Source organism: Nyctereutes procyonoides, unplaced genomic scaffold, assembly GCF_905146905.1.
Source record: "Nyctereutes procyonoides isolate TBG_1078 unplaced genomic scaffold, NYPRO_anot_genome, whole genome shotgun sequence".
NCBI classification, from domain to species: Eukaryota; Metazoa; Chordata; class Mammalia; order Carnivora; family Canidae; genus Nyctereutes; species Nyctereutes procyonoides.
The window spans coordinates 52241674-52269339 of record NW_026575121.1 but is presented as its reverse complement, the minus strand read 5'-3'; the positions used below and the strand labels follow the sequence as shown (position 1 = coordinate 52269339).

The 27666-nt window shown below is 38.5% G+C and overlaps 1 protein-coding gene across 1 annotated transcript; it reads left to right on the top strand.

Moving 5' to 3' along the window:
* CCDC168 (coiled-coil domain containing 168) lies at positions 1-26861 on the top strand. The gene is made up of 8 exons (XM_055335881.1): positions 1-228; positions 349-378; positions 479-522; positions 6471-9920; positions 10161-11355; positions 11752-12643; positions 13108-24362; positions 24459-26861. The coding sequence occupies exons 1-8, from the start codon at positions 1-3 to the stop codon at positions 26859-26861; spliced, it is 19497 nt and encodes a 6498-aa protein (XP_055191856.1).
* The last annotated feature ends 805 nt before the right edge of the window (positions 26862-27666 follow it).

Sequence of the window (27666 nt, the reverse complement as noted above, 5' to 3'; positions counted from 1 at the left end):
ATGTCAAAGCAATTTTATTTCTTTAAAAAAGCAGCACGGAATAGACTGGAAGATAATACATTTTGGACATTGTGGGAACTTGTAGAGTCCTGGACTCAAAATGATTGGTTGGCAATCTTTTTTATAATTTTCCTAGGGATTATTTTTGAGATCATACTCATAAAGATTTGTACATCCTTTAATAAGAAGCCTGCACTTCCAGAAAAGGGTAGTTCAAGTGCTCAGGAGGTAACATGGTTGATTCTTTCTCTCCTATCTTTCAAAATCATATATAAGAATTACTTCTAAAATTGCAGAACTTTGATATTTGGACTATTCTAACATTTATTTATTGTCTTCTTGGAATAGAAGGAAAACAATTGCCTGAAAAGTGTGAAATTTGGTAAATATTATATAATTTCATGATTTAATATAAAAGTTGTTCAACCTGAGGCTCTCGTATTGGTGCTCTGACCTTTTTTTATTGTTATATTCCCACTTATCTCCAGATAACTGGCCAATTCCTTCATCTTCAGAAGAAAGGTAAGTGATCTATTTTAAAATTAAATGAAATAGATTGGTATTGTGCTATTCAAAATTGCATTTACATCTGAATTACAGAAAAGGGTTTTCCCAAATGTATAGAGCACCATAGCTACTTGACATCATAATTCAATCTAACATTGGTTATCTTTTTTAAATTTAAATTCAATTAGCCAACATATAGTACATCATTAGTTTCAGATATAGAGTTCAGTGAATCATCAGTTGTATCTAACATTGGTGTTAATCGTTATGCTCTGTTCCAAGCTGTGTTAATAGCTTTTCATGTACTGTTGAAATTGTCCTTCCAAGCAAGGAAGCTTACATTCTCATGGAGGAGACATATACATAAAGGATGAGTAACTGTGATAGAATCATTAGGAAAACATTTAGGAGATACCTAAGCCAGCATAGGGTGTTGGGGATGGCTTCATGAAGAAGGTTATGCTGGAGCTGAATTTTAAAGGATGAGTGAAAATTAGAAAAAGACAGCAGGTTAGGAAGATAAGGAGGTCATTCCAGGACATGAATAGTGTAGCAGGGTATGTGCAATAAATTATGACTACTGTTAGGAAAGAGATATGACTCTCATGGTGGGCAGCATATTGTAGTGAAAAAACACAGATTTTGAATTTTAAAAAATCTAGGTTTATGTCATAGTTTTGCCTCTTAATGACGGGATAGCCTTGGGCTTAAACTCACGGAAACTCCATTTCCTTGCTTTCAAAACAAGCAGAAGAATTACCTCTTAGGAAATCATGGAGATTAGTTAAAATGATATGTGTAACAAAGCAAAAATACTTTATACTGTGGCACCAGGATTATTTTTGAGGGCAGAACCATATTTGGGAGAGCATCTTAAATGATTTTGAAATGAAACTACTTGAATATTGGTGGAAGCTCAAGCATCACACTCGTTAAAGTGCATCGCATCAGAGACCAGATGAATTCGGCCTTGCTTATGAGGCGGGAGAGAAGAGAAAGGTGGAGGACTGAGCAGAGAGGAGGGAGGAGCAGGGAAGAAGATCTGAGGCTCAGGACTGAATGGTGTAAAGAACATCATGAGAACACTGCGGTATCTGGAATCGGGGAGACTCTTGCTGGCCAGGCCTAGTTCAGTGAGCAAAGCAAACTCTCATCTGACGTTGATCCAGTTTTGGGGAATGGTTTGTTTCAGGGTTGACATCAGCCTTAGAAGTGTGTTCCTGGAGAGCCTGCCACCATTATATGACTCTCAAAGCTTGGAGCTGTCACTGACCAGTTGGTTTCAGAAGCGTATTTCCTGAAGGGTATTATCATTGATAAAAATAGTTTAAAAACAAAATTGGTATTTATTTGTTACTGACCTTAGGATTGTACTATGACTGTATTGCATTGAGCAGCTTAATGGATTAACAACTACTTCTGGTATTTACTTTTTAGCATGGCTGTAGAACTCTGTCTTCCAAGGAGTGTAGAAATTTCTTTTAAATTTTCCAAGGCCAGTTGAGATTGCTGGGGAGAGGCCAAAGGACATTGCAGAAATGGGAGACACGACTAATGTTTCAGTGGGTGTTATTTGTGTTGCTGTAACCAACTCCCCTCCATTTCTGCCTTCAGTTCTGAGCCACTTTTACGAGTGGTTTGTGTACGTGCATTTCCCCCCTTCTGAACTAAAAGAAAGGGTTGGGTTGTATGTCTGGGTCAGCTTGTTATGGATAAGGGTTAGTAATCAGAATAGGGTAAGATAAGGTAGAAGAGTATTCCAGACAGGGGAACCAGCTAGAGCAAAGGCCCTAAGGGGGAGCTTGCATAGTGTTTTAGGAACAGTAAGAAGGCCAGTGTGGCTTGTGTAGGGAGTGGGGGTGACATACAAAGGATGGGGTTCGAGAAGGAATCGGCGACCAGATCATGGTTGGGCCTCTTAGGCCATGTTAAAGACAATAGCTTTTACTCTTAAGTAACAACAGGGAATCATTGTAGAGTTTTGCACAGGGAAGTGATATGTTCTGTCTTGATATTTTAAAGGATTATTCTGCCTGCTGTGTTGAGAGTAGACTGTATTTGGTCAAGGGTCTAAGGAGATGGCAGGCTATTGCAAGTAACCCAAAGTGAGAGATAAAGGTGAGTGACACCAGGGTGGTACCAGTGGAAGTGGTGAGACATTGTTGGTTTCAGGATGTACTTAGGAAAGCCAACAGAGGAGGCAAAGGTGACTCCCAAGAGTTTTGGCCTGAGCAAGTAGAAAGTGGAGTTGTCATCAATCCGGATAAAGAAAACTATGGGTAGAGCAGGTTTTGATGGGGGAGATCAGGAATTTTGTTTCGTATTTGTTGAATTAGGGATATTGATTTGATATCTAATAGAGGTAGTGAATAAGTGGTTTGGAAAAGATGTCTGGTAGAAGTCCTATGTTTGGGCATTGTTAGCTTATGGACAATATTAAAAACTACAAGAAATGATGAGATTTCAAAGGAACTGTAAGAAGAGAAAAGGAACAAGGCCTAAGCCCTGAGACACTTCAAAGAGGTAGAATAAAGAGGAGGAGCCATTAAAGGAGACTGAGAAGGAGCTACCATGGAGTGAGGAAGAAAACCAGGAGAATTATGATGGCCTAGAAGCTTGCCAGATAGAGTGTACGTAGAGCTGGTATTTCAGATATCAGACCCATAACCCTTATAAATATAGAAGCAAAATCCTTACATATATATTTTTTTCATATATTTTTAAAAGACTTTATTTATTTGAGAGAGAGACAGAGAGACAGAGAGAGAGAGCATGGGCGGGGGACAGGGTGAGGGAGAAGCAGGCTCCCCACTGAGCAGTGATCCTGATTCTGAGCTTGATCCCATGACTCTGGGAGCATGACCCCAACCAAAGGCAGACACTTAACCAACTGAGCCACCCAGAGCCCCTAGGAGCAAAATCCTTAACAAAATACTAGGACAACAAATCCAGCAGCATATTAGAAAGATTTTACACTATGACCCAGTGGGATTGTTCCTGGGAGTACATGGTTGGTTCAACATATGAAAATTATTGAGCATTGTTTTATTGTGTTTAAAAATACACTATTACATTGCTGAAATACCTGTGTTGCATTTCAGCTTTCCTCTTTTTCCTGAAATGTGCAAGAATTAATTTTTTTTATGTATTACATTTTCACTATTCTACTTTTTCTTTTTTTAAAAGATATTATTTATTCATGAGAGACACAGAGAGAGAGACATAGACAGAGGGAGAAGTAGGCTCTCAAAGGGAGCCCAATGTGGGACTCGATCCCCAGACCAGGATCATGCCCTGAGCTGAAGGCAGATGCTCAACCGCTGAGCCACCCAGGTGTCCCAATATTCTACTTTCTTAAGTGAATAATCGTGTTCTTATCCTGAAAAAATTTTATCCTAATTATGTTTGGACACTGTTATAACTCATTGGGGTCACTTGATTCCCCAGAATGCTTGTATATCCCTACCTGTATCAGTTAGGATATTTTAATTCTCACGTGACAGAAAACCATGATTCAAACTGCCATACTAAGAGAGGTGGGTAGAAAGGTGGCCACCAGAGTTTCAAAATCAGAATAGCAATATCCAGTAAGGAAGTAAGATGTCAATTTTTCCTGTGTCCTTCTTAGGAACAAGGCAACTTTTTCCACAGGTCCTTAAAAATCTTTGTCTTATGCTAGAATTAGTTCATGCCCACTCCTAAACTAGTCACTTGGAAATGAGATTACTGTTAGACTTAGCCTAATCATTGGGTGTAGAGTAATGGTGCAGAGTCCATGTGCATGATCATTATTCCAATCCAAAATTCTGCTGTGAAGCACTGCCCTAGAATATAGGCTTTTCTATTGATCAGAAATAAATAGCTGTTAAAATAATCTGGGTTTCCTTGTAGAAAACTATCGCTTATGGTATTGGACATTCTTCTGTTCTATCTACTAAATATCCTTAAGAATATTTTTATCTTTGCCAAAACTTTCATACAGAGAACAGAAGCAAACATATTCTTTGTAAAAGCATATAATCTTAACCTGCGACTTTTTGTTTGTTTGCTTTTTTAAAAGTCACATTTATTCAGCATCATGATCAGACTATTACATTTAGCAATCAACAACATGGGTACAAAAAAAAATCTACATTAAAACCTTCTGTTGGGCAGCCCGGGTGGCTCAGCGGTTTAGTGCCACCTTCGCCCAGGGCCCGATCTTGGAGACTGGGATCGAGTCCCACGTCGGGCTCCCTGTGTGGATCCTGCTTCTCCCTCTGCCTGTGTCTCTGCCCCTCTCTCTCTCTCTCTCTCTCTCTCTCTGTGTGTGTGTGTGTGTGTGTCTCTCATGAATAAATAAATAAAATATTTTAAAAAACAATAACAACAACAAAAAAACCCTTTTGTTGGAATGCTTTATACTTTCCACAGAACAGAAACTAAAATAACTTGTTATACAATTAATCACAAATACAGTGCTTGAGTTTTTTACCCATACACATGAGTATTGTCTAAAACATGTCTTCTTTGTGGCAGCAAGGCCCTGCCTCACTGTGCTTGGCTGAATTCACAAATCTGTTGTCACCTGTAGCTTCCCTGTCACTTCTCCTCTTCTGCTAAGCTTTGTTTCCTGGCAGTAATTTAAAAAACCTTTTGCCATTGCCATAGCTGCTGCTGCTGCTGCTGCTGCTGCTGGAACTGCCATAGCCACCTTCGTTTCATGGTTTGGCAAAGTACTGGCCTCTACCACCATAGGGGCAGAGCTCCTGCCTCCAAAATGTCCTCCTTTCATGGGTCCAAAATTTGAGAACCGATTGTTGTAATTGCCAAAATCATGATAGCTTCTGCCACCTGCACAGTTGCTTCAGTCTTTACCAAATCCATTCTAGCCATTTCCACTGCCACCATATCCACCACCACCGCGACTGCCACCAAGCCACCTCGCCCACTGAAGTTCCTTCCATGACCAAAGTTGTCATTCCCATGAAAACCACCTCCACGACCACCAACAAGTTTCCAGAACCACTTTGACCTGTTTAGCTGGATGAAGCACTAGCCATCTCTTGCTTTGATAGGACTTTCCTTACTTCACAGTTATGGCCGTCTGCATTGTGGTATTTTTGAAGGACAGTCTTGTTTACAGAGTCATGATCATCAGATGTTACAAAAGCAAAATGTCTCTTTTTGCCACCGCCTCAGTCAGTCATGATCTAAATCAGTTCAACTTTCCCACACTGTTCAAAAGAATCTCTTAGATGATATTCCTCAGTGTCTTCTGTAATGCCACCAACAAAACTCTTTTTCACAGTTAAGTGGGCACCAGGTCTTTGAGAATCTTCTCTTGAGGCAGTCTTCTTTGATTCCACAACTCTTCCATCTACCATGTATGGCCTTGCATTCATGGCTGTATCCACCTCCTCCACAGTAGCATACATGACAAACCCAAAGCCTCTGGAGCCTCATTATCACACAGTCTATAAGTCTTCCCCATTGTTCAAAATGGCTCCTCAGACTTTCATCGGTTGTTTCAAAGCTCAAACCTCCAATGAAGACCTTCCACAGCTATTCACACTCTTTGGGAGACTCTGACTTAAACATGATGGTGGGGGGGGGGGGAGACTAATGATGCTTACTTGGCAGCATCCAAGGGCAGAAAGATTAACCTGCAACTTTCACTCATTGCTGTCAAAAAGTCTTTGAATAGGTTTTTGATGTAAAAAATCTCTGAAAAATGAAAACAATGAAATGAAATGAAACAATGAAATGAAAACAATTTACTTCACCTTGTCAGTGGATTGATTTATGAAATAAATGAAACTATGTTATGAGTTATTTTGTAATGTAGATAATGATTTTTCAATTTATCTTTATGTTGAGCTATGTTTTCATATACTATGTTGGGTTTCCTTAAATCTAGAAGAGAGTTCTTGTATGAAATATGTCTTAAATGACAACTCATTTATATGTTTCCTTATATTCAGAGTTGATGACTTTTCAGAAAGAACAATTGCTTCATCACTTACTTCTGAAGAAAATGAAAGTAACTTTGAAGATAGAGTTCTACTGGCAGATGAAGTAATATGGTTGAGTACCAGGGAAAGTAAATATCAAGTAAGTCACTTTAGCGAAAGTCATATAACGTCTTCAAATGGGACTAGCTCATCTTTGTCACTGTTTCATTCAGAAGTAAAGGAATTTTTTCCAAGCCATGGAGAGTATCCAGAAAATGAACAAGAAACAATACAATTTCCATCAAAGAAATTATTTTCAATATTGAAAACCAACAAAAATAAAAATTTGATATTTTCTTCCGACTTTAACTTTTCAAGAAGTTCTAGAAGATCTATAGAAAGTGAAGATCTCAATGTGGCACCATGCCCTCCTGCCCACTTATTTCTTTCCAGAGACCAAGTCAGAATTCTGGAAGAAAATGTGAGAAATCAAGTTGCTTTAAAATCCAAAACTACATCAGAGAGTAAAACTACTTATCTGTACTCAAGATTTCAAGAGTCCCCGATTCAGAATCAACATTCTGTTACAATTGATATTTCTGCCCAAGCACAAGATTCTCTTCCAGGACAAAATGCTATTCAGAATCAAGGTTTTTATGAAGCCAGATTTACTAGTCAAGTCCAACAATTTGTTAACAACCAAGAATCACTCAATAGTCAGCCTGATATCATGGTCTTTGCTCTGCCTCGAGATCTGACAAGGAAGCCATTTTGTAGCAGCACACAAGAATCCTTCCAGACCCAAGAAAAGGACAGAAGCCAACATTTGGTGAATGTGTCATATTCTGTTGAGACTCAAGATTCAGTCAAGGGCCTAGAGTCTGATAAAAACCAGTTTGATGAGGCCCAATATTCTTTTTGCTTTGAAGATTCAAACAAGAGTAAACATTTAATTGAGGGGCAAAATGCTATTTTTAAGAATGCCAGATGTCTAGTTTTAACTGTAAGTCCAAATGCACTTGCAGAACGGATGCTACAAATAGAGAGTGTAAAACCAGAGGGCCAGAAACAAATCACTTCATCAGAATTAAATCAGTATTTTACATATGGCTCGGGGCCTCTTTCACATACTCTTTTTAAAAGGCAGAAAAACAGGAGAAAAACATTACATAGTAAAAGTAAATTTAGTCTCATAGTTCTATCTCAAAAGTCAAAGAAAACACAAATTCCACTGGTATTTCAAATCACAGTATGTCACACTTCAAAACCCAGCAAGTTAGGATGCAAGTATAATGCTAAGAAAGAATTACATCAAAGGAAAAGTATACCAGATACAGCTTTGCATCTTACTTATGTTTCCAAGCCTGTCCCTCCTTATATTAAGAAGTATTCTAGAAAAGAACTAGTGAAAGTCATGCCAGGTGTAACAGGATGTAGACATTCTCTGTCACTTGATGCAGAGAATGTCAATGATGCTGAGTCTACAGAGAAAAGAAGAACCTCAGGCAGGACTGGAGATATAAAGCAGCATGGCAGAGAAAATGAAGGACAAAAAACTATTTCACCGAAAACCTCGCCTCAGCTAGAACAGTCTTTTAACAATACTTTTCAGCTAAAATCACCTTGTTTTTCACTAATAGAAATGAACTGGAAGAATAAAGAGTCTCGTAAAGGCCCAATTACACAAGCAAAGGGAATTGGTATTGCAGAGTTTCATGCCCCGAATAGTAAAAAAACATCTGACCTGCATATTCCAAAGCAGGAGGCACGTTTAGGAGACATTATATCAGAACCTTGGCAAAAATTTGTCTCCTCTCCTAAAGTGGAATCGAACAGGAGGATGAAAACACAGGAAGACCTCAGAAGTACAGAGAAATCCCATCTTCCACTTTTAGGTGGAAAGAAATTACCAACTAGTTCACCAGAAATGCGAAGGTACTTTCCAGATGGAAATACACAAAAGCAAGAAGACTTTCTAGAAATTGTTCTGGAGACTTCAGAGGTTAATCTGTTCATTTCACTAGGAATCAAAGAGCATAAAGACAGTGAACAATTGGCAAGTATAAAAACTCAAAAGAGTACAGAAGATGTAATTATGAAGGAAAAGAAACCACCAGTAACACTTCATGCTACAGAAGGTGATAACCCAAGTGATAGCGAGGGACTGGAATGCAACAGTAGAAGCAATGTAAAAAATATGCAAGGGGAAAGAATATTTGTTACATTTCTTGATGCCACTAACACCACCGTTTCTGAACCACTTGATATGAAAATGCATAGCAGATTAAAAGCCAAGACAGATAAAACAACAACAGGGTCTAGCCATTCAGTGGTAAAGCTGAAGAAATTACCAGATGAAAAGAAAATATGGGATGCAAAATACATCGAGAAGAGATGTATATTTAAAAAGCCACAAGAACATGTCAGAGAGGAAGAGGAACAAATTTTAGAAGAAGGAGTTCCACAGCTGCCACAAGATTTCAGGCTTAGCTTGCAACTAAAGCAGAAGCCCAAATATCTCAGATTTGAAATAAAACAGAGCAGTCCAGGAAGTGGGGAAACTCAAAATAAAGAGCAAGAAGTACAACCACAAACTCTTCCTACAGAAACAGTTTTGGTGACTAGTCCATGCCCCACAATGGATCCATTTCAAATTGAGGTAAAGCAAAGCGCAGAGAGACTTACAGGCAGAGAAACTACGGATCCAGAGAATCCTCTTACAGTTCTAGAGAATTCACGAGTTGGTGAAGTTTTAATTGAAACAAGAGAATGTGGTATCCCATTTGGTGGAAGCCCCAGAAAGACAATGGATGATCATATTGCAGAAGAAAAGACAGACCTCAAAAGAGTTTTATCTGCAATTGCCTTGGGGTCTTTCATTATCCATATGCTTCCTTTATCATATTTTAAAAGGCAGAAAATAAGAAAAAAATTATCAGGAGCCAAAAGGCTACTCAGCCCCAAGTCTGTAATTAGGAAAGTAAAGAAGTCGACAAACTTACTGATGCTTAGTATCAATAGGCATGGTACTGCAAGTCTTAGGAAAAGATTGAGAGCCAATTTTAAAATCCTGATTAAACAGATGCTGCAAGATAAAATTGTGGCAGATGTGCTTGTGAATGTTGTTTACACTCACATGTTTATTTTGTCTCATAGTAGAACACACAGCAGATTAAATGCAGAGAACTGCAGTCAGACCGAGCTAAAACAAGAGAAATCCAAAGATGAAAAGGAAAAAAAGTATTCTATTAATAAAAGCAGTTACTCTCGATACACACTAGAAGAAGTTAAATTGCAAGATGAAGTGAGAGGAGATGAAGCTCCACCAGAAGCAGTCCTTCATGACAGCTGGAACCTTAGAATGGATGCAAATCCAGAGAAGGAGCTCAAAATGGAAGAAGTACCTCAAACAATTACATACAGAGAAAGCCTTATGGAGTCTGTTTCATATACACTTGATGGCACACAGAACAAGAGACTGCAATGCAGTTTTAAAACAAAGATGAAAAATCCACAGCAAAATAAAAACAGAGCAGATGCATTTCTCAATGTCATTCAGTCCAAGGTGTGTCTTTTGCCCAATGCCAAAGTGAGTAGTGAATTAAATGTAGAGACAGATATGCAGAGGATAACAAGACATGATCATATGCAGCCAGTACAAGGTAAATTGCTAAATGGAAGAAAAGTACGTCGTCTACTTGTGAGTACTTTATCTAATAGTGTAAGAGATGAGAAAGAGGAGGAAGGGAAACATGAAACTTTACCAGCTCCAGAGAATAGCCAACGCTTCACATTCAATGCATATCAGAATTGTGGCTTCATCAAGTCTGATGAAGAACTGAAAGAAACACAAAGTATAAATATTCAGGTACAACCACAAACACATGATAAACAAACTGTCTTAGGTTCTACTTCATGCCCTGTATTGGATCAGTTTCAATTTGGAAATCTAGAGAATTATGCTAGGTTTTCACCTCCAAAGTCAGGGGAAGGAAAGATTGATGAAATAATTTTTTCTACAAGAGAATACAGTGTCCCATCTGATTCAAATCATCAAAAGGAAGAGGCTGGTGGTACTGAAAAGAAAGACACAGTGACTTTTAATTTCTGCATACCTGCTTTATCTACACTCAAAAGGAAGAGAAATTTTAAAAAATATTCAGACACGAAAACTTTAGTGAATCTCAAATGTGGAATTTTAAAAGCAAAGAAACCACCAGTTTCATACATATTCAGTATCAAGGGTGGTGTTAGCCCAAACCATAGAAAAGAATTGGGGTGTAACTCTACAACCAAAATGGTAGAGGTGGATCAGAGTGAAAATATGGAGGCTAAAGCGTATTCTTCCATGACTATTACTACACCTAACCTTAATATGTATAGCAAGATAGAAAGAGAAAAAGGTATGTTAGGAGAAACAAGTCTCAGTTCTAAACAAGTAAAGCAAGCAATATCACCAAATGAAGGAAAGATTATCTCAGATGACACCAAAAAGAACAGCCTTCAAGATGAAGAGAAAGTAAAAAAAAAACAGGAGACATTAAAAGTAATTCCACAGCACAGCCAACACTTCAAATTTCATTCAGTCCAAAGGAAGGAGCTTGACCTTCATCAATCAGAAGGCCAAGGAAGTGTTATTGAAAAAGACATCTCACACCGAATGCAGCCTACAGATTCAATGCAGGGAGAGAAGCCAAAGAAAAGCCACCAGACACAAAATGGTGCAATATATACAGCAAGTTCAAAGCTTCCTCTTCTAAAATCAAAGAAATCACTAATTGGTGAAATTTTAATGGATACAATGAAGGTTGGTGTCCTAACTGTTGGGAGCCACATGGGGAAACTATACAGTCATGGTAAAGAGGAAAATGCAGGGTTAAAAAATCTACAAGCAACTGTTTTGGAGTCTTTGGATGTCTCCACACCTGATCTATCTGAATCTAAAAGGCAGAGAAAGACATTTACATGTAGAGCCTTAAAAAATAAAATGAATCCTAAACGTGTAGTCATGAAAGCAAAGAAGGCACCAATTTCACTGATATTTAATATCTCAGGGAATGGTTGTCTAAAAAACCTATGTCCAAAGATCCTGAAATCACAGGTTATTGACTTGTTAATTCATATAAAATGCTCTGGGGTCCTGGAAGATCTTATTGCAGAGAGAAAGGAAGGATTAGCACAAGAATTACCAGCAACAGTTCCGGAGTCTTTGGATTTATCCACATTTGCTTTACCTGCATTGAAAAGAAAAAGAAACAATTTAAAATATATAGACAGAAATAAAATGAGTCTTGAGTGGGTAACTTCAAAGGCAAAGAAGGCACCAATTTCCCAGACACTAACTATTTCAAAACGTGGAACACCAAGCCATAAAAAGCAATTCAAATATAACCTCAAAATCATGATGAAACAAGGGAAACCCACAGCAGACATGACCCTAAATGCCATCTCCTCTCCTGTTCCTGTTTTACTTGACGTGAAAATGTATAACAGAATAAAAGCAGAATCAGATGTGTCATGGAAGATGAGATTCAGTCATGAACTGCAACAGCGAGAACAATCACCAGATGGGGAGAAAGCCTGCTCTGCTGATTCCAGTGATAACAGGGGTCTTCCCTCCAGTAGCACAAAGGAAGTCAAAGACCAATGTGAAGAAGCAGCCCTGAGAAATTCTCAGCACTCCAGTTTCATTGCTGGTAAAATGAAGGAGCCCCACTTTGTGAAGTCAGAACTAGAAGTGAAGAATTTAGCAAGGGAAAATGTCACAGAACCACTTAACACAGCCCAGGAGCTGCAGCAACAAACACTTTTTACAAAAAGTGTATTACATTGTGTTTCTTGCTCTATTTTGAATTCACTTCCACTTGAGAAGCTACCAAAAAGAACAAAAACACAAAAAGGCTTAAAATATGCAAAGAGTCCAAAGATTTTATATCCAGTCCTAGAGAAATCAATCCGTGAGTCTCTAATTGTTACAACACGGAGTGACATCCTGTCTGAAAGAGGCCCTAGGAAGGAACTTGCTAGTTCTATTCCAGAGGTAAAGTTGCAAAAGGATTTACAAGCAAGAACCCTAAAGTGCTTTGATTTCTCCACACCAGCTTCATCTGAGTTTGAAGGTCAGAGAAATGCAGCACAAATCCCCAAGTCTAGAAATGGGAAAGCTCAGGTGGCATCAGTTTTAAAGACGATCAATATCCTAGGTCTGGTGCTCTTAGCCATGGGAAGGAACAGGACTTCATCTTGAAAAACACGACCAAAGAAATATCTCAAGATATGCCAGATATATTTGTGAATATTTTCCCTTTACCAACACCTGGTTCACCTGCCATCAAAATGTATAAAAAAGTAAAAACAAAGAAAGAGCCATTAAGAAATAAAAGCAATATTTTACAGCCACAACAACACGAAGGGGAAAGAATGGGTCCATATTCTCCTAAGAAATGGAGCAACTCGGGCAGTACGTCAGAATCAAGATGGCAAAATGAAAAAGAAAGAGAGGGCAATGGAGTTTTATTTGAAGCAGGTCTACAATTCCTGAATAATACAAGAAGGAGAAAAGATCAAAATATACTTATTACAGAGCAGAAAGTGCAGCAACAAATACTGGTTTCAAAAAATAAATTGGAATCTACTTGTTCTCCTCTGACTCCATTTCAAATTGAAGAGCTGAGCAAGAATATCCCATCACAAAAAGCCATACCACATAGAATAGGTCAAAAGATTCCATGTCCAAAATCAGGGAACCCAGCATTTGACTACTTTTCAATTGATGAAGCAGAGTGTAGCACTGTATCTGATGGGAGCCCTGCAAGGAAGCTGGATGTTAACACTGCAGTTTCCCTACTACCTGAAGAAGAAGAGGAAGACATAAAAACTCAGAAAATAATGAAACACAGATTGATTCAAAATATCTCATCTACCAAATCTGGGAACTCAGTACTTGGAGATCCAGGAAATAAAAGCTCTAGAAGGAAAATGGGTGGTCACATTGCCAAGAAATATAGGTTGTTGCAAAGAGATTTACTAACAATGTCCACAATGTCTGTTTTATTTGACTCTGAAAGTCAGGAGAAGATACTAAAATTTTCAGGAAGGAAAAATCGTTTGGGTCCCAAACGCATAACCATGAAAGCAAAGAAGTATCTTTGTTCACAGATGCTTAATATCACTGAGCATGATAATGTCTGCTATAGAAAGGAACAGGATTACAACTTAAAATCTACAATAAATGACATGCAACAAAATAAAAGTATAGCAAATGCATTTTTGTTTCCCACACTTGTTTCAACTGATAATGATACAGATATTGAAATGCACAGCACATCAAAAGCAGAAATGGATCAACCAAGAGTAAAACTGTACAGCCATACCTCTGTAGAGCTAGGAAAATCACCAGGTGATGGGGAAGTGTGGAAGGCTGACTCAATTGATACACAAAACAGATCAAGCAACACAATAAAAAGGAATGTGCAACATAAAAAGGAAGAGGAAAATATCCAAAAAATGTTATTGGAATCAGTTCCAGACTATAACCAACACTTTAGTTTCAGTGCCTATCATATGAAAAATCCTGGTTCTTACCAATCTGAGTCTGAACTCAATAATTCAGAAGTCAGAAACTCTTGGAATTTGTCTTATACAGCACGAAAGATGAGGCAAGAAAAATGCTTTAGAGAAACTATTTTGGAGCCTGTTTCTAGACATGTAATGAATTTTCTTCAGGTTGAAACAGTGGAAAGTCATCATGCTCAAAAAGAAATTAAATGCATGGAAGGTGTAAAGACTCCATTTCCAAAAGTGAGGAAATCAAAGACTGGTTCAATACAATGTGGTGCTCGCTGGGATAGAAACCCTAGGAGAAAATGGGATAGTTCTATTTTTGAAAGAAAGGCATGGAATCAAAATGACTTGGTAAGAATGGTCTTAAAACCTTCCAATTTTTCCAGCTTTGATTCATCTGAACCTAAAAACCAGCGCTATACTTTAGAGTTTGAAGGCAATAAAACTATAATAAATCCCAAGTATGTAACTCTGAAGGCAAAGAAACAGCCAGTTTTACAGTTGCTTAATATCACAAGGTGTTTTACAGGAAGCCATAGAAAGACAATGGGGTGCAAATTCCAATACAAGATGAAAAAGAGGCAGTGGTTTGAAAGTGTGAGCGAGGCATCACTCCTTGCTGAAGGGACTGAGATTCCACCACCCAAGTTAGTGACTGATAAACACTCCTTCAGTGCAACAGCAAGGGACACTCTGTATAACAGAACACTTCACAGAAATTTGCATGGTCATATCACAAAGGAAAAGGCAGAGTTAAGGGAAAATTCAGCCACAACTTTCCAGGGGCCTTTAGATTTCTTTATGCCGATCTTATCAGACTCTGAAAGCCAGATAAACACAGTACAATTATTGGAAGACAAAATCACATTGAATCTCAAGTGTTTAACTATGAAGGAAAGAGATCCAGTAAATTCACAAATGCTTAAAATCAGAGGGCGGTTTACCACAAAACGCAGAAAAAAACTTGGATCCAATTTAAAAGCCAAAATGCAACAGATGAGTCAAGGTAAAAATGTGGCTGATACATTTCCAAATACCGGTTACTTCACACCAGATACCTCTGACATTAAAAGGCAAAGCAGACTCAAAATAGGGATGGACAGAGTATCAAGGTTTAGTGGTGTACAACCAACACAAATGGAGTTGCCAGTTGAAGGGCTAGTGATTTCACAACCACTTAATACCACTAGTTATGCTGCTTTAAGCATTAATGAGCAACAGGAAAAAAAGATAGAAAGAAAGAGAGAGAAAACTGTATTAAATGTGGACCTAAAATTTATGTATGATTCTATGCCTATTTTGTCACACACAAAAATGGAGGAATCCCCTGGTACCTGGGGTATCTATGAAGAGTCTTCTGAAAAGAAAAATACCCTAAGCAAAGCAAATGCTAGTTCTGCTTATGCCTGCACACATATGCATCCCAAAATCATAAGACATAAAGCTAAGGTAAAAACAGCAGATGTGGAAAACACTTTGCATACCAGTCGGGTGACATTGAAGGCAAAGAGGCCACCTGTCTCCAAGCTGTTTGATACTGTCACTACCAGATATGGAACCAGAAGGAACAAAATGGAACTGAGATGTTACATTAAGACACAGAAGGAGTTCCAGCAATATAAAACTGTAACAGATTTATTTCTGAACACTATTTATGGCTCTGGATCTGTTTCATCTCAAATCAAACAATTTACAGAAGTAAAAAGGGAGAAAGACAGGCCAGGAAAGCCCATGTACATTACTCCACAGCTAGAACTGGAGAAATCACTAAACAAAAGAAAAATATCATCTTCAGGGTCCACTGATATTAAGAGTGCTATATCAAGAAATATCAAAATACTGAAACAATGCATTAGAGGGGAGAAAGAAAACTGCCAAACTGTCTTACGAGACATTCTCCCGCAATGTAGAGATCAGTTAGTGATTACCCAACAAGTGAAGGAGGAGCTTGATCATGTGAAAATAGGAGTTGCTTTGAAAAGAGAAGTGTACCCTGATCTAGCTTCCCCGAAGAGGGAAATCAGTTACACTAGGTTCAACATCCCAAGAATTAGAACACATACAGACTGTGAATTCTTTGTTGCACAAAGAGTAAAGCACAAAGATGCAGACATTGTCAAACATTCAGTTTCAATTCCATGGGAGAGAGGAGTATCTGAGAAAACCAATGTCTCATTAATTTCAAAAGGACATAATATATATCTTACAGAGTTGGATGCCTTTCGACAGAGGACTCACAAGGAGCAAGAATTGTGGAAACAAGAAAGTATTTCAACGACACTTCGGGGATCTATTGTCTACCCCATTATGGAACCTTCTCATTTGAAAATGACAGGAAAGGTAGCTGAGGAAGATATGTACATTAACAAAAAAAATATTTCACATCTATTGAGAAGAGAAGATATAGAAGAAACCAGTATCTTACAAGGTTCAAAAGGACACAAGTTTCTTTGTACTAATCTGGTGGTGGTTCAGCAAAATATGTCTGCAGTGCAGAAAGGAGAGGCGAAGCCAGATGACATTCCTGAAAGTATTGTGGATTCTGTGTCTCACCCAAATAGGGAACATCTTCAGGTAACACAACCAGTACATACAAAGAAGGAAGATGTAAGCATTCCTATGAGGTTACCTGTAAATCCATGGAGAAAAGAGCAATCAAAGTTAACTGATATTCCATTAAGATTAAATAGACCAAAAATAATTTTTCCAGAAAAACTAAGGGTGAAGCAACCACATAGTTCTACCCAGGATAAAGGAGTTATTCTGGAATCCATTTCTTCTTGCATATTGCATCAATTCCATAATGAAAAGCTAAAGAAAAAAGTATCAATGGAAAGAATGAGCTCAAAAGTTTTGAGTTCAGTGGTAGACAAAGCATCAAATGAAGCAGATACTCTAGGAGATCCACCTTATATTAACTTGTATAATAGAAAAAGAAAAGAACATCAAAAAGAAAGTACATGCAAGGTTCTTCCAATGTCTGTTTCTCATTCCTCAATGGATGTACTTCAGATTAAGTTGCCATATGTAAAAAAAATATTAAAGCCTCCAGGATACCACACTTCAAATACAAAAGGAATTGGTTTGCTTGTTGAGGAAAAAGAGCATCCAGAACGTATACATCAGATTTCTCCAAAGTCTGCTCCTCACTCTTTGAGGGATGTATTTCAGAGTAAGATACCACGTGAAAAGAAGGCATCAGAAATTGTTAGCATTGTGGATTACATTCCAAGTACAGAAAAAATTGGCCCACCCATTACAGGAAAAGCAAGCAAGGTGCAGATAGGTAAAGGTAAATCAGGTATGAAACTGAAAAGTTTGTGTACTTCCTTACCATCTCTATCACACACTAATATGGATTCAAGAGCAAAAGTAGGACAAGATAAGTCAGGAATACTCAGGAGCTGCCTTCTACCACTAACACTCCAGGTATCACCAAATGTCAGGAAAATATCATTTGCAGAGTCAATTAATAGAGACAGTTTAAGCAACATACAAGAATCAGAATATTTGCCACAGGAAAGAAAAGATGGAGAAAATGTAGTACATGTGAAAGACATAATGGGCCTCCAGTGTGTCACTTTCAAAGGACAGAAAACAGCTTTTAAACACACACTGCATGGAAATGAACCACAATGGAACAACAAAGAATGGGAGGAAATGAGGCAGAAAGATAGTGATCTCGACATAGTCAAGAATAAACATTATGCTTCCATCCCTTCTCCACCTCACGTGGAATGGGACCCTGAGATAAAAGAGGTACTCATGCGAGGAATCACAGGATTTTGTCTTCCATCACTGACACTTCAAGAATTATCGAATGCAATGGGAATATGTAAGGAACCAATTGATGATATTTTAAGCAGTATAAAAAAGGCAAAGTATATGCCACAGAAAGATAGAGTGGAAATGGCTTTGGAAGAAATAAGGCATCCCAAAATAATAGTTCTGAAGGCAAAACAGACTCCAGTTGCACAGGAATTACAGTTGAACATCAAAGAAAAAGAGAAAAAGCTGCAAGAAAATAAAGATAAACAAGTTGGGATGTGGAGCGAATCTTCTGTTTCCATCTCCTTTCCACCTTACTCAGAAGTGGACACAAGAGTAAAAGGGGAAGAAGCCATGCTAATAAAAACAAGATCCTCTTTCCTACAAACAAAATTCCAGGAGTCATCAGATACAGGAAAAATAGCATATAGACAGTCTATTAATGGTGATGCCTCAACCAGTAAAAAAAAATCCAAGGAATATATAATACAGGAAGAAGAGGAAAGAGTAAAAATGGTACAAGTCATACCTTTGAGGAAAAAGAAATCACCAATTTTACAGGAAATCCAGCTGGACAGCAAAGAGCAAGAGAAAAAGATACAAAAAATGAAAGGTGAGTCAAATATCTTTGTGACCAATACCAGTACTTGCATACCTGCTCCTTTTTATGTACAAGTGGATACAAGAATAAAAAAAGCAGACTATGTGACTGAAGTTACAAGATACTCTCTTCCAGAACTATCACAGCAGAAGTCATCAGATGCAATGAAAAAAGCAAGTAAAGAGTCCACTGATGGTGATATCAGAAGTGATGTGCAAGAAGCAAAAGAATATGCACTGCAGAAAGAAGAGACTAATGTAGAGAAATCATTCAAGAGAGACATGATGCAGCCAAAAGATGAAGATTTGGAAAGAAGGCAAGCAGTTTTACAGGATATACCATTGAATCTTAAAGAGCAGGTGATAGCGGATCCAAAAGGTGAAGACCAAGGGAAAATGGATGGTGGAGGTAAGGGTAAACAAGAAGTAATTCTGTCCTCAAATTGGGCTTCTGAATCTTCTCTAACTTACCATGAATTGAACACAAGTATAGAAGGAGAAGAAGACATACAAGGAATAACAAAATCTGCTGTTTCACTACTACAGCTACAGAAATTATTTGATGCAAGGAAAATAGTGTATACAAAGTCAGCTGGGGATGATACCCCAAATGATGTAAGAGGAGTACAAGAGTATGAGCCACAGAGAGAAGAAGATAGAAGAAAAATAATAAATATGAAATACATAATGTACCCCAAAAGCACTACTTCTAAGGCAAAGGCATTACCACTTCCACATGTACTCTATACTTCTAGGAGTTGTGATCCCCAAATTAGAGATGTACAGATGAGCATAAAAGAAAAAGTAAGATACATACGAGAAAGAAGTGAGCTAGGTAAGATTCTGACAAGACCCTCTCTGTCTCAAGTTCAATTAAACAAAGATATAGAAGGCAAGGAAGAGAAACGAGTAACAGGACCCTTTCTTCCACCCTCATGGCACAGGGAATCATCAAATGCAGAGAAATTAAGATATACAGTACCACTTTTGGATGGTATTTCAAACTATTCAAAGAGAACAAAATGCATGACACAGAGAGAAGAGGATAAAGCAAATAATTTTGAGAAAGATATAATACATCCCAAGTACATAGGTTTGAAGGCAAAGAAATCACCCCTTCTCCTTATACTCAAAACAAAGAAATTGCAAGTGAACATGAAAGAACAAGAGAAAGTGGGACAAGAAGATAGCAAGGAAACCATTGTGCTTCTGAGCAAAATTCATCCTTGTGTCACTTCAACTCGTCTTAAGTGGAATGCTATAAAAGACAAGGAGGGTGAGCCAGGAATAATAAGAAATGATGCACTGTATATTGAGCCCCAAGAATCATTGCCTTCAATGAAAATTTCATCTACAGAGGTGCCCGATAGCTATGTGAAGAAAGGAGAACAACGTCCACAACAGGAAGAAAGGAACAGAGTACAAACCGAAGCCATGAATAGCTCAAGGCTGCCGAGGGATACAGATTTTAAGGCAAAGACATCATCACCTCCTCACACATGCAGTGTCACTGAGCACGGTGATTTGAACAAGAGAAAGGAACCCCAGTGGAGTATGAAGGAGGAAGAACAGGAGCAGCAGAGAACAGAAGACCCTGATGTGGCTCTGACAAAAACTCCTCCTTCCACACCTTCACCATCTTATCACAGATTGGACACAAGGACCAAAGTAGACAAAGACTTGCTTGCAGTTACAGGATTCTCTCCTTCACAATTGCTGTGCCCCAAGTCATCAGGTGCAGGAAAAATCAGATATGCAGACTCCAATAAAGGTATTAGCTCATGTAATGTAATAATAAAAGCTTATCAATGTATGCCATATACTAAGGTAAAGGACAGAAAAAAAATAAAATATGGAGAAGGTATAAGATTCCCCCAAATAATCACCTTGACAGCAGAGACATCCTCACTTCCACATCTACCCGGTAGAAAGAGACTACCTTTGAATATTAAAGAGCAAGGGAAAGGAGTGCCAAAAGGCAAAAGTGAACTAGAAAGTGTTCTGAAGGAAACCTATGCCTGCTTACCTTCTTCATCTTACCTGAAATGGGACACAAGAATGTATGAAAAGGAAGACACACTAGGGATGACACAATCCTATTTTCCACCACCAAAGATTCAGGATCCATCCAATTCAGGCAAAAAACCATATACGAAGTCATTTGATGGATATGTGTTAAAAGAGAAGGGTAGACTCAAAACTGATACTGAAAACAAAATGGCCCGAATACATATGGCTCTGAAGGCAAAGGAATTACCACTTTCACTTATGCTGAATACAAAAAAATTGCAGTGGAAAATTAGAGAGCAAGAGAGAAAGGTGCAGAAAGATAAAAATGACACAGCTACAAATCTGGAAAACATTTGTACTTCTTTATTTACTTTACCACATCTTAAATTTGGCTCAACAGAAGGAGAAAGGTACATGATAAGAATTACAAAACTGTCTCTCCCACAACTACAGTCTAAGGAATCACCAGATGCAGTGAAAACAACATATGCAGAAACAACTGATACAGAACTTTCAAATGGTGTAAAAGAATTAAAAGAACACACATTACAGGAAGAACCGAAGGATAGAGAGAAAAACATGGATGTAAATAGTCTAGTAGATCCCACTGATAGGTATTTAAAAGCAAAGAAATCACCTAATTTACTTAGATACAATCTAAATGACCTTCAGTGGAAAGCTAAAGAGCAAGAGGGAACAGCTTGGGAAGTTCAGCATAAGCCATGTGGTGCAATGCTGACTAAGACTTGTATTTGCAGATCTCCCCTACTTCACTTCAGCATGAATACCAGAGACAAGGAAAAGAGAATGCCCATATTAGCGAGATCCTCTTTTTCCTCAGTCAGCTTCCAGGAATCATCAGATTCTGAGGACATGGAATATATAGAGCCAATTGCCAGTGATATTTTAATCAGCCCACAAAAAGGAAAATATCATACTCCCCAGAACAAGGAAGAGAATGGAGTAGAAATAGTAAACCTCATGCTCCCCAAACATCAAGAAAAGAAGATGCAGGAAAGTGAAGATGAATCAGATGTGGTTGTGGCTTCCTCTCCATTACCATCTCTCCCTTGCCTGCAGTTGGATAAAGAAATACAGGTAGATGATGAAATTCTAGGACCTACAAGGTCTATTGTGCAGAGAGTATCCAGTGTTGGGGAAATAGTGCATACAGAAGCAATCAATGATCATGTCATGAAAGACAGTCAAAACAGGAAACAACATGTGCCTCAGGAAGAGGAGCAGGACAGAGAAAAAACAGTAGATAGAAGTATGATGCACACCACAGATATAACTTTGCAGTCCAGGAAATCACCTCCTTCCCTTATGCTCTACAGAACAGAATTGCATCTGAACATTGTAGGGCAAGAACAAAAGAAACATGAATGTCCAGGTAAACCACTCGGTACTGTGCTAAGAAAACTTTATGCTTCCAAACCTCCAGCTAAGCTTACATTGGAAAAAGGTACACAAATAAATGAAGAAAGGCTTAGAATTAAAAGACCCTCTCGACTTCCACAAATATTTTCAGCAGTATCAGATACAGAGAAGAGAGCAGATACAGAAGCAATTTGTGACCTAAGAGAAAAAAAACAACATATGTCACAGAAAGAAAAAAAGCATGAGGTGAAAACAGTAGATATGAGGATCAGGATGGATCACAAAGAGGCCAGGATTTCATCAATTTCACATATCTTTGACACAAAGGAATTTGTGTTGAATATTAAAGAACTAAAGGAAAACATGTACAAAGGTAAAGATGAGCTACCTGTAGTTCTGACAAGGACTTTTCTTTCTGCCCCATCAGCTCCTCCCCTTTATCTAGACTCAAGGAGCAAAAGAGACAAAGATGTCTCAGGAGTTACAGGATCCTCTCCTCCACAGCAAAATTTCCAGGAATCATCAGATACCCCAAAAATGTCAATTACAGAGGTAGTTGCTGGTAATAGTGAAATCATCGTTAAAAAATCAGAACACTCTGTGCCACAAGAAGAGACAGTGCAACAGTGGACCTCAAACTTCATGATCAGTGTACAGCAAAGGAATGAAACTCCACGAGTCAAATCAGAAGGAGATCTGAGTCAGTTAGTTTTAAATTCACAGCCTGAGGACGTTTATTTAACAGGATTTGGCACCATAAGTGGGAAAAGGTTGGAATATTTCTTTACAGGGCAAGAGGTTCAGCCAGATAAATATAAAACAGAAACTTTCACTACTTTTCTTTCCTACCCCACAATGGATCCAGCTAAAATCAAGAATCTGAAGAAACAAACTGAAATAATGGATAGCTTAAACCACAAAATGAGTCCTAAGGTTTTAGTTTCGCCACCACAGAAAATATCTAAGGAAATATATGTCACGTTTGGTCCTCCTGCAAGTACAAATGGATTTTCTGTTTCAGAGCAAGGTGCCCACCAACAAAAAACTTTATCAAAAGCATCTCCAGGATCTGCAGATTCATATAAATTTGATAAGCCTGAGGGAGATGTACACGATAAAGATAAAATGAGCAAAATACCCTCCCCCAAAGTGTTAGCCCCACAGACAAAGGGATCGCTTGAGAAAATGAATATCACAGGGTCAGATACCACCCCAATTACAGAGGAACAAGAGATGGTCATGAAAAAGCAAGTGGTGCTACAGTCTGAAAGTGGACAGAAGACCTGGCTGGACTCCAGCTTTTCTCTTAAGTTCCCACTTCAAAATGAAAGGCAAAAGATACCATTGGAAATAGATGTACACAAACAAACTACAGTGTACCCCAGAATACAAATATTACCAGGAATCCACATGGATGTTACAGTGTTTGATACCATAGGAGGGAAAAAACAGACATCGCCAGTTCCAGAACAAGAAGAATGTATTCTAGAATCACTTCAGAAGTCTCTTTCTTCCCACTGGACTTTTCCACTTCAATCTGGAGGTCTAGAGGGAAAAAATAAAACTGATACAAGCACTACTATAAATCTGGAGCAAAAAACATTAGAGATGGAAGAAGGGAAATTAAAAATTGACAAAAACATAGCTATCTGTCTGGGAGAGGACAAAACAGAAATGCACAAGCACACCATGGTCAACCTGGAGGAGAATAAGAAAAGGGACACAAGCAATACCATAGACGTGAACATTCCATCTCTAAAGGCACAGAAATCTCAAATTAACACTCAGATAATGACTCATACAGCAAGCAGCTACCCAATCAAGCAAAAGCATAAAAAGAAACTAGAAGTCTCTGGTGCAAAACAAAATATTCAGCCACAGAAATTGTTTCAAAAACATGTTCTGGATTCATTTTATGCCTATATTCCTCTTTCTCTCAAATTAGAAGACTGGAAAGGCAGATTAACAGTAACGGATTTGAAAAGAGAATTGAGCCCCAAATATTTAACTACGAAAATCCCAAATCATCCAATTTCACAGATTCTTAACGACACAGGACGTGGCACCCCAAGCAATAGAAAGAAATTAGAATATGACTTTAAGAAACCAAAGAAGACGATTTTGTGCAGTAAAGATGCCTCAGGAACATTTATCAGAAATCTCTCTATTTCCACAATGAGTTCATCTCAGACTGAAGAAATAGCAGACTTTGAGACAAACCTAGAAAGAGAAAAGATATCCTGTCTTTCTGAATTCCAGAAGAAATCACCAAACAGTAAGAGAAAGAGCTCAAGCGCTGTAAAGGAAGGGAACCAGAATTTCATAAACACAGTTCCACCAGATTCCCAGCCCTTTTTTGTGTTGGACAAACAACAAATGCAAAAACTTCCCAGTGTCAAATCAGAAGCAAACCTCAGCAGTGAAACAAATGAAAAAATTTTAATTCCACAAACAAAAGAAAAAAGGGTTGTTCCAGGGCATGCTAGCTCAAGGATCATAAAAGAACCTGACTTGCTTATGACTGAGGAGGAAGAAAAGGCACCAAAACCCATTCTGACACCCACAGAGTATCCACTTATGTCTGACTATCCTAAGGACAATGTGGAAATCCATATGGAAAGTCCCATAAGTATGAATATTTTCCCCCCAGGACTAGAAGAATCACAACATGGGACTCAGCCGTTCCGTATAATGGAGTGTACCTCATCCCCTGACCAGGGGGAGAAGAGTGAACTCATCCAGGACACAACCACACAAAAGGTCCAGCAACAAAAGACTTTTCTAGGAACTGTGCCGATACCATCTCAAGTTAAAAGTAATGAAATAAAAGTAGTGGCACATAGTCCAAGTGCAGAAAGTTCACTTCCTCTTTGTGAAGCAATTAAGAATATCTTTGAATCCCAGATAAAAAATATAATCCATGACAAAATTTGTGAGGATATACTGAAAAAGGTAAAAGACCACAAACCTAATGATTGGAAGTCACTGCCTTGTGCAGGGAGTCCAGAAACAACATCCACAACGATACCTCCCAAACTGCAGTCAAAACCCATTTTAGAACGTTTTACTCCCAAAGAGAATGGTAGGCTCACTAATCATTTAGATTCAAAAGCATTTGAAATCAAACTGAATCTGATACCAGAGATGGCAAAACACTCCTTCCAAAGGTTCGACTTTTATCTAAAACAGTCTATTTCAGAAGATAACAGTTGGAGGCCATATCCAAGACATAAAAAAAATTGCTTTTTGTCTCTAGAAGGGATTGATACCATAGAACTGAACTTCAAACAGAAATATGCCAAGGATTCACCTCCTTTCAGCTCTTTGAAGACATTGATTGTCAATGTTTCAAGTGACAGTGAAGAGATCATTACAAAGTTAAAGAGTACTCATAAGCTAGAAGAAAGTGGAGTGTCTTCAGTGACTTCTGCTAAGCAGATGCTATTGCCACATGTTCTCCAAAACTACTCAGTAGAAGAAAAAGACAAACTGCTCATACACTTTTCTATGAAGACATTGGAGATTCGAATGAAAGCCTTTCCCAGAATTGTAAGAGAATCATATGCAATGTCCAATCCTCAGAATATAAGGAAACCTTTATCTAAATGTATTCATTCTGGTATCAAAGTACCAAAGCGAAAAAACAGAGTTTTGTTAATTTTTGAGGAAAAATCTCTTCATCAAATAGATCTTGATTTACAATACAAATACCTTCGTTTTCTCCTGGGGCTTCCCGTCAAAAGTATATTCCCTAAACCAACTGCACTTCCCAAACATATTCTCAAGTTAAGCACAGTTGCAATATGTGAAAACATAGATTACAGAGGAGAAAATAGTGATGATCTTTGCGTTGACATGGAACTGTTAGAACAGCACATCTCTTTCAAAAAGGAAAGTCCTCATGAAAACTCATCATTGATGAGAAAATTCCTGGAACCAATCCAGGTGTGTGCTTCTGACCCTGATCAACAGGGCACAGGGCAGAGAGATACTACAGCTCTTTCAGAGTTAAAATCTCACGTGACTCCAGGAAAAGATAAGCAATGTCATGTATGGTTTCAAGAAACAGATGCAGACAAAGCTTTTGATTCAAAGACTCAGGAAAGTGCTCCCAGTTTAGTTGATTCCTATTCAACTCAGCTTTCTGAAGATTTTACTGGGAGTCAGACAAATATTGAAAGTTCAGCCAACATGGAGGAATGCTCAGCTCTTGAAGCACAAGAGAGTGAAGAATGTATGTTTTTAGAAGCCAACCCTTACTTAAGTCAGGAATCACAAAACATTCTCTTTGAATTACAGAAAGGCATTCCTTTGGAAAATCTCTGTAAGATGGAAAAAAGCAAAACTGTTTTGAGACCATTGTACAGGGAAGATTCAGGTTCCCATCCTACTAGAGGCTGTAGAAAACATTCCTCAATTGTTACACCTTCCTATGAATTCCACAAAGGCAGGAAATATAGCTCATCCTCTAAGATGCCATCTCCTGACTGGTTGTGCCACAGTTCATTAAATGCTGTGAAAGTTCCGTCTAGATCATCATCCATCCCATCTGGTGAAGGGAAGACTTCATGGACTGCAAGGTACAGAACCAGCCATTCTTTAGCTCTCTTAACGGAATCAAATGTCAAACTACACCTTGCAAAAAGGCAAGGTAAATCTCACAGGCATCTGGAGAGCAAAGAAAGAAAGAAGGCCAAATCTGACTTATGTAGAAAGAACAACATTCATTGGGACTGTGATTACAGTTATACACAGAATAAAGAGAAATGCACAAGAAAGAAGAAGGTATGTCATTATGAGTCAGAAAGGTCAAGTTACTTCCCAGGCCGACTTGAGTTATCAAAGCCTAATCAAGAGGATATCAGCTTCCATTTTGAAAGAAAACAAAACCAGCCATTTTTTTATGCCTGTATACCAGCAGATTCACTGGAGATTATACCCCAAACTGTTCGCTGGACTATTCCCCCAAGAACTTTAAGGAAGACAAACTTCAGAGTTCCTCTGGTGGCAAAGATTTCAAGTTCTATCGATATATGGACTTCATCCAAAAAGTTCTTGGAGTCCCTCTTGGGGTCCTTCAGTCCAGTTAATCCAAATTGATATGAGCATATCTAGATTCATCTGAAGTAGAAAGCTGATTCCTATTGTGGTATTCTGTGAAAAATAAAATCAGATAAAGTCAAATGTTTCCTCATGAAGTGTTTTCTAAACTGATATATTTTATTTCTGCAATAGATTTGTACAATTGGGAAGCCCAGGTGGCTCAGCGGTTTAGCGCCACCTGCAGTTCAGGGCGTGATCCTGGAGACCTGGGATCGAGTCCCATTTCGGGCTCCCTGCATGGAGCCTGCTTCTCCCCTTTGCCTGTGTCTCTGCCCCGCACCGCCCCCCACACCGTGTCTCTATGAATAAATAAATAAAATCTTTTAAAAAAAAGATTTGCACAATTGTTCTGGGAGGATAGGATGGAAGAGCAGATGACTTTGGGCTTGATCTCCTTTTAGTTTATGTTGCTTCCTCATAATCCCATGGGAGAGGAGCAGAGACGTGGAAGCCCTCTTTCCATCCCACCCCAGTGCCCGAGGATGAGTTTGAAGAAATGGAGCCTGTAAGTGAGATAGGGAGAAAATGACCGGAAAGTTGGGAGGGCATAGAAACTAAAGGGAAAGAGTTTTAAATAGCAGTGAGTGTTCAACAAAGGTCACAAAATACAGGGGTGAGTTCTGGTTTTCAGAAACCAGATTCCTGTGATGACTTTGTCCTTCCTCTGGACCTTAGTGGCAGCTTGTTGACCTGTACCTCATGACCATCTGCCATTGGTGGGTCACCAAGTCATTTTGGTACCTCACTCCAGAGCACCTGCCACTGTGCAGGAACATTCTCTGGGAGGGGCAGAAAGTCGTCT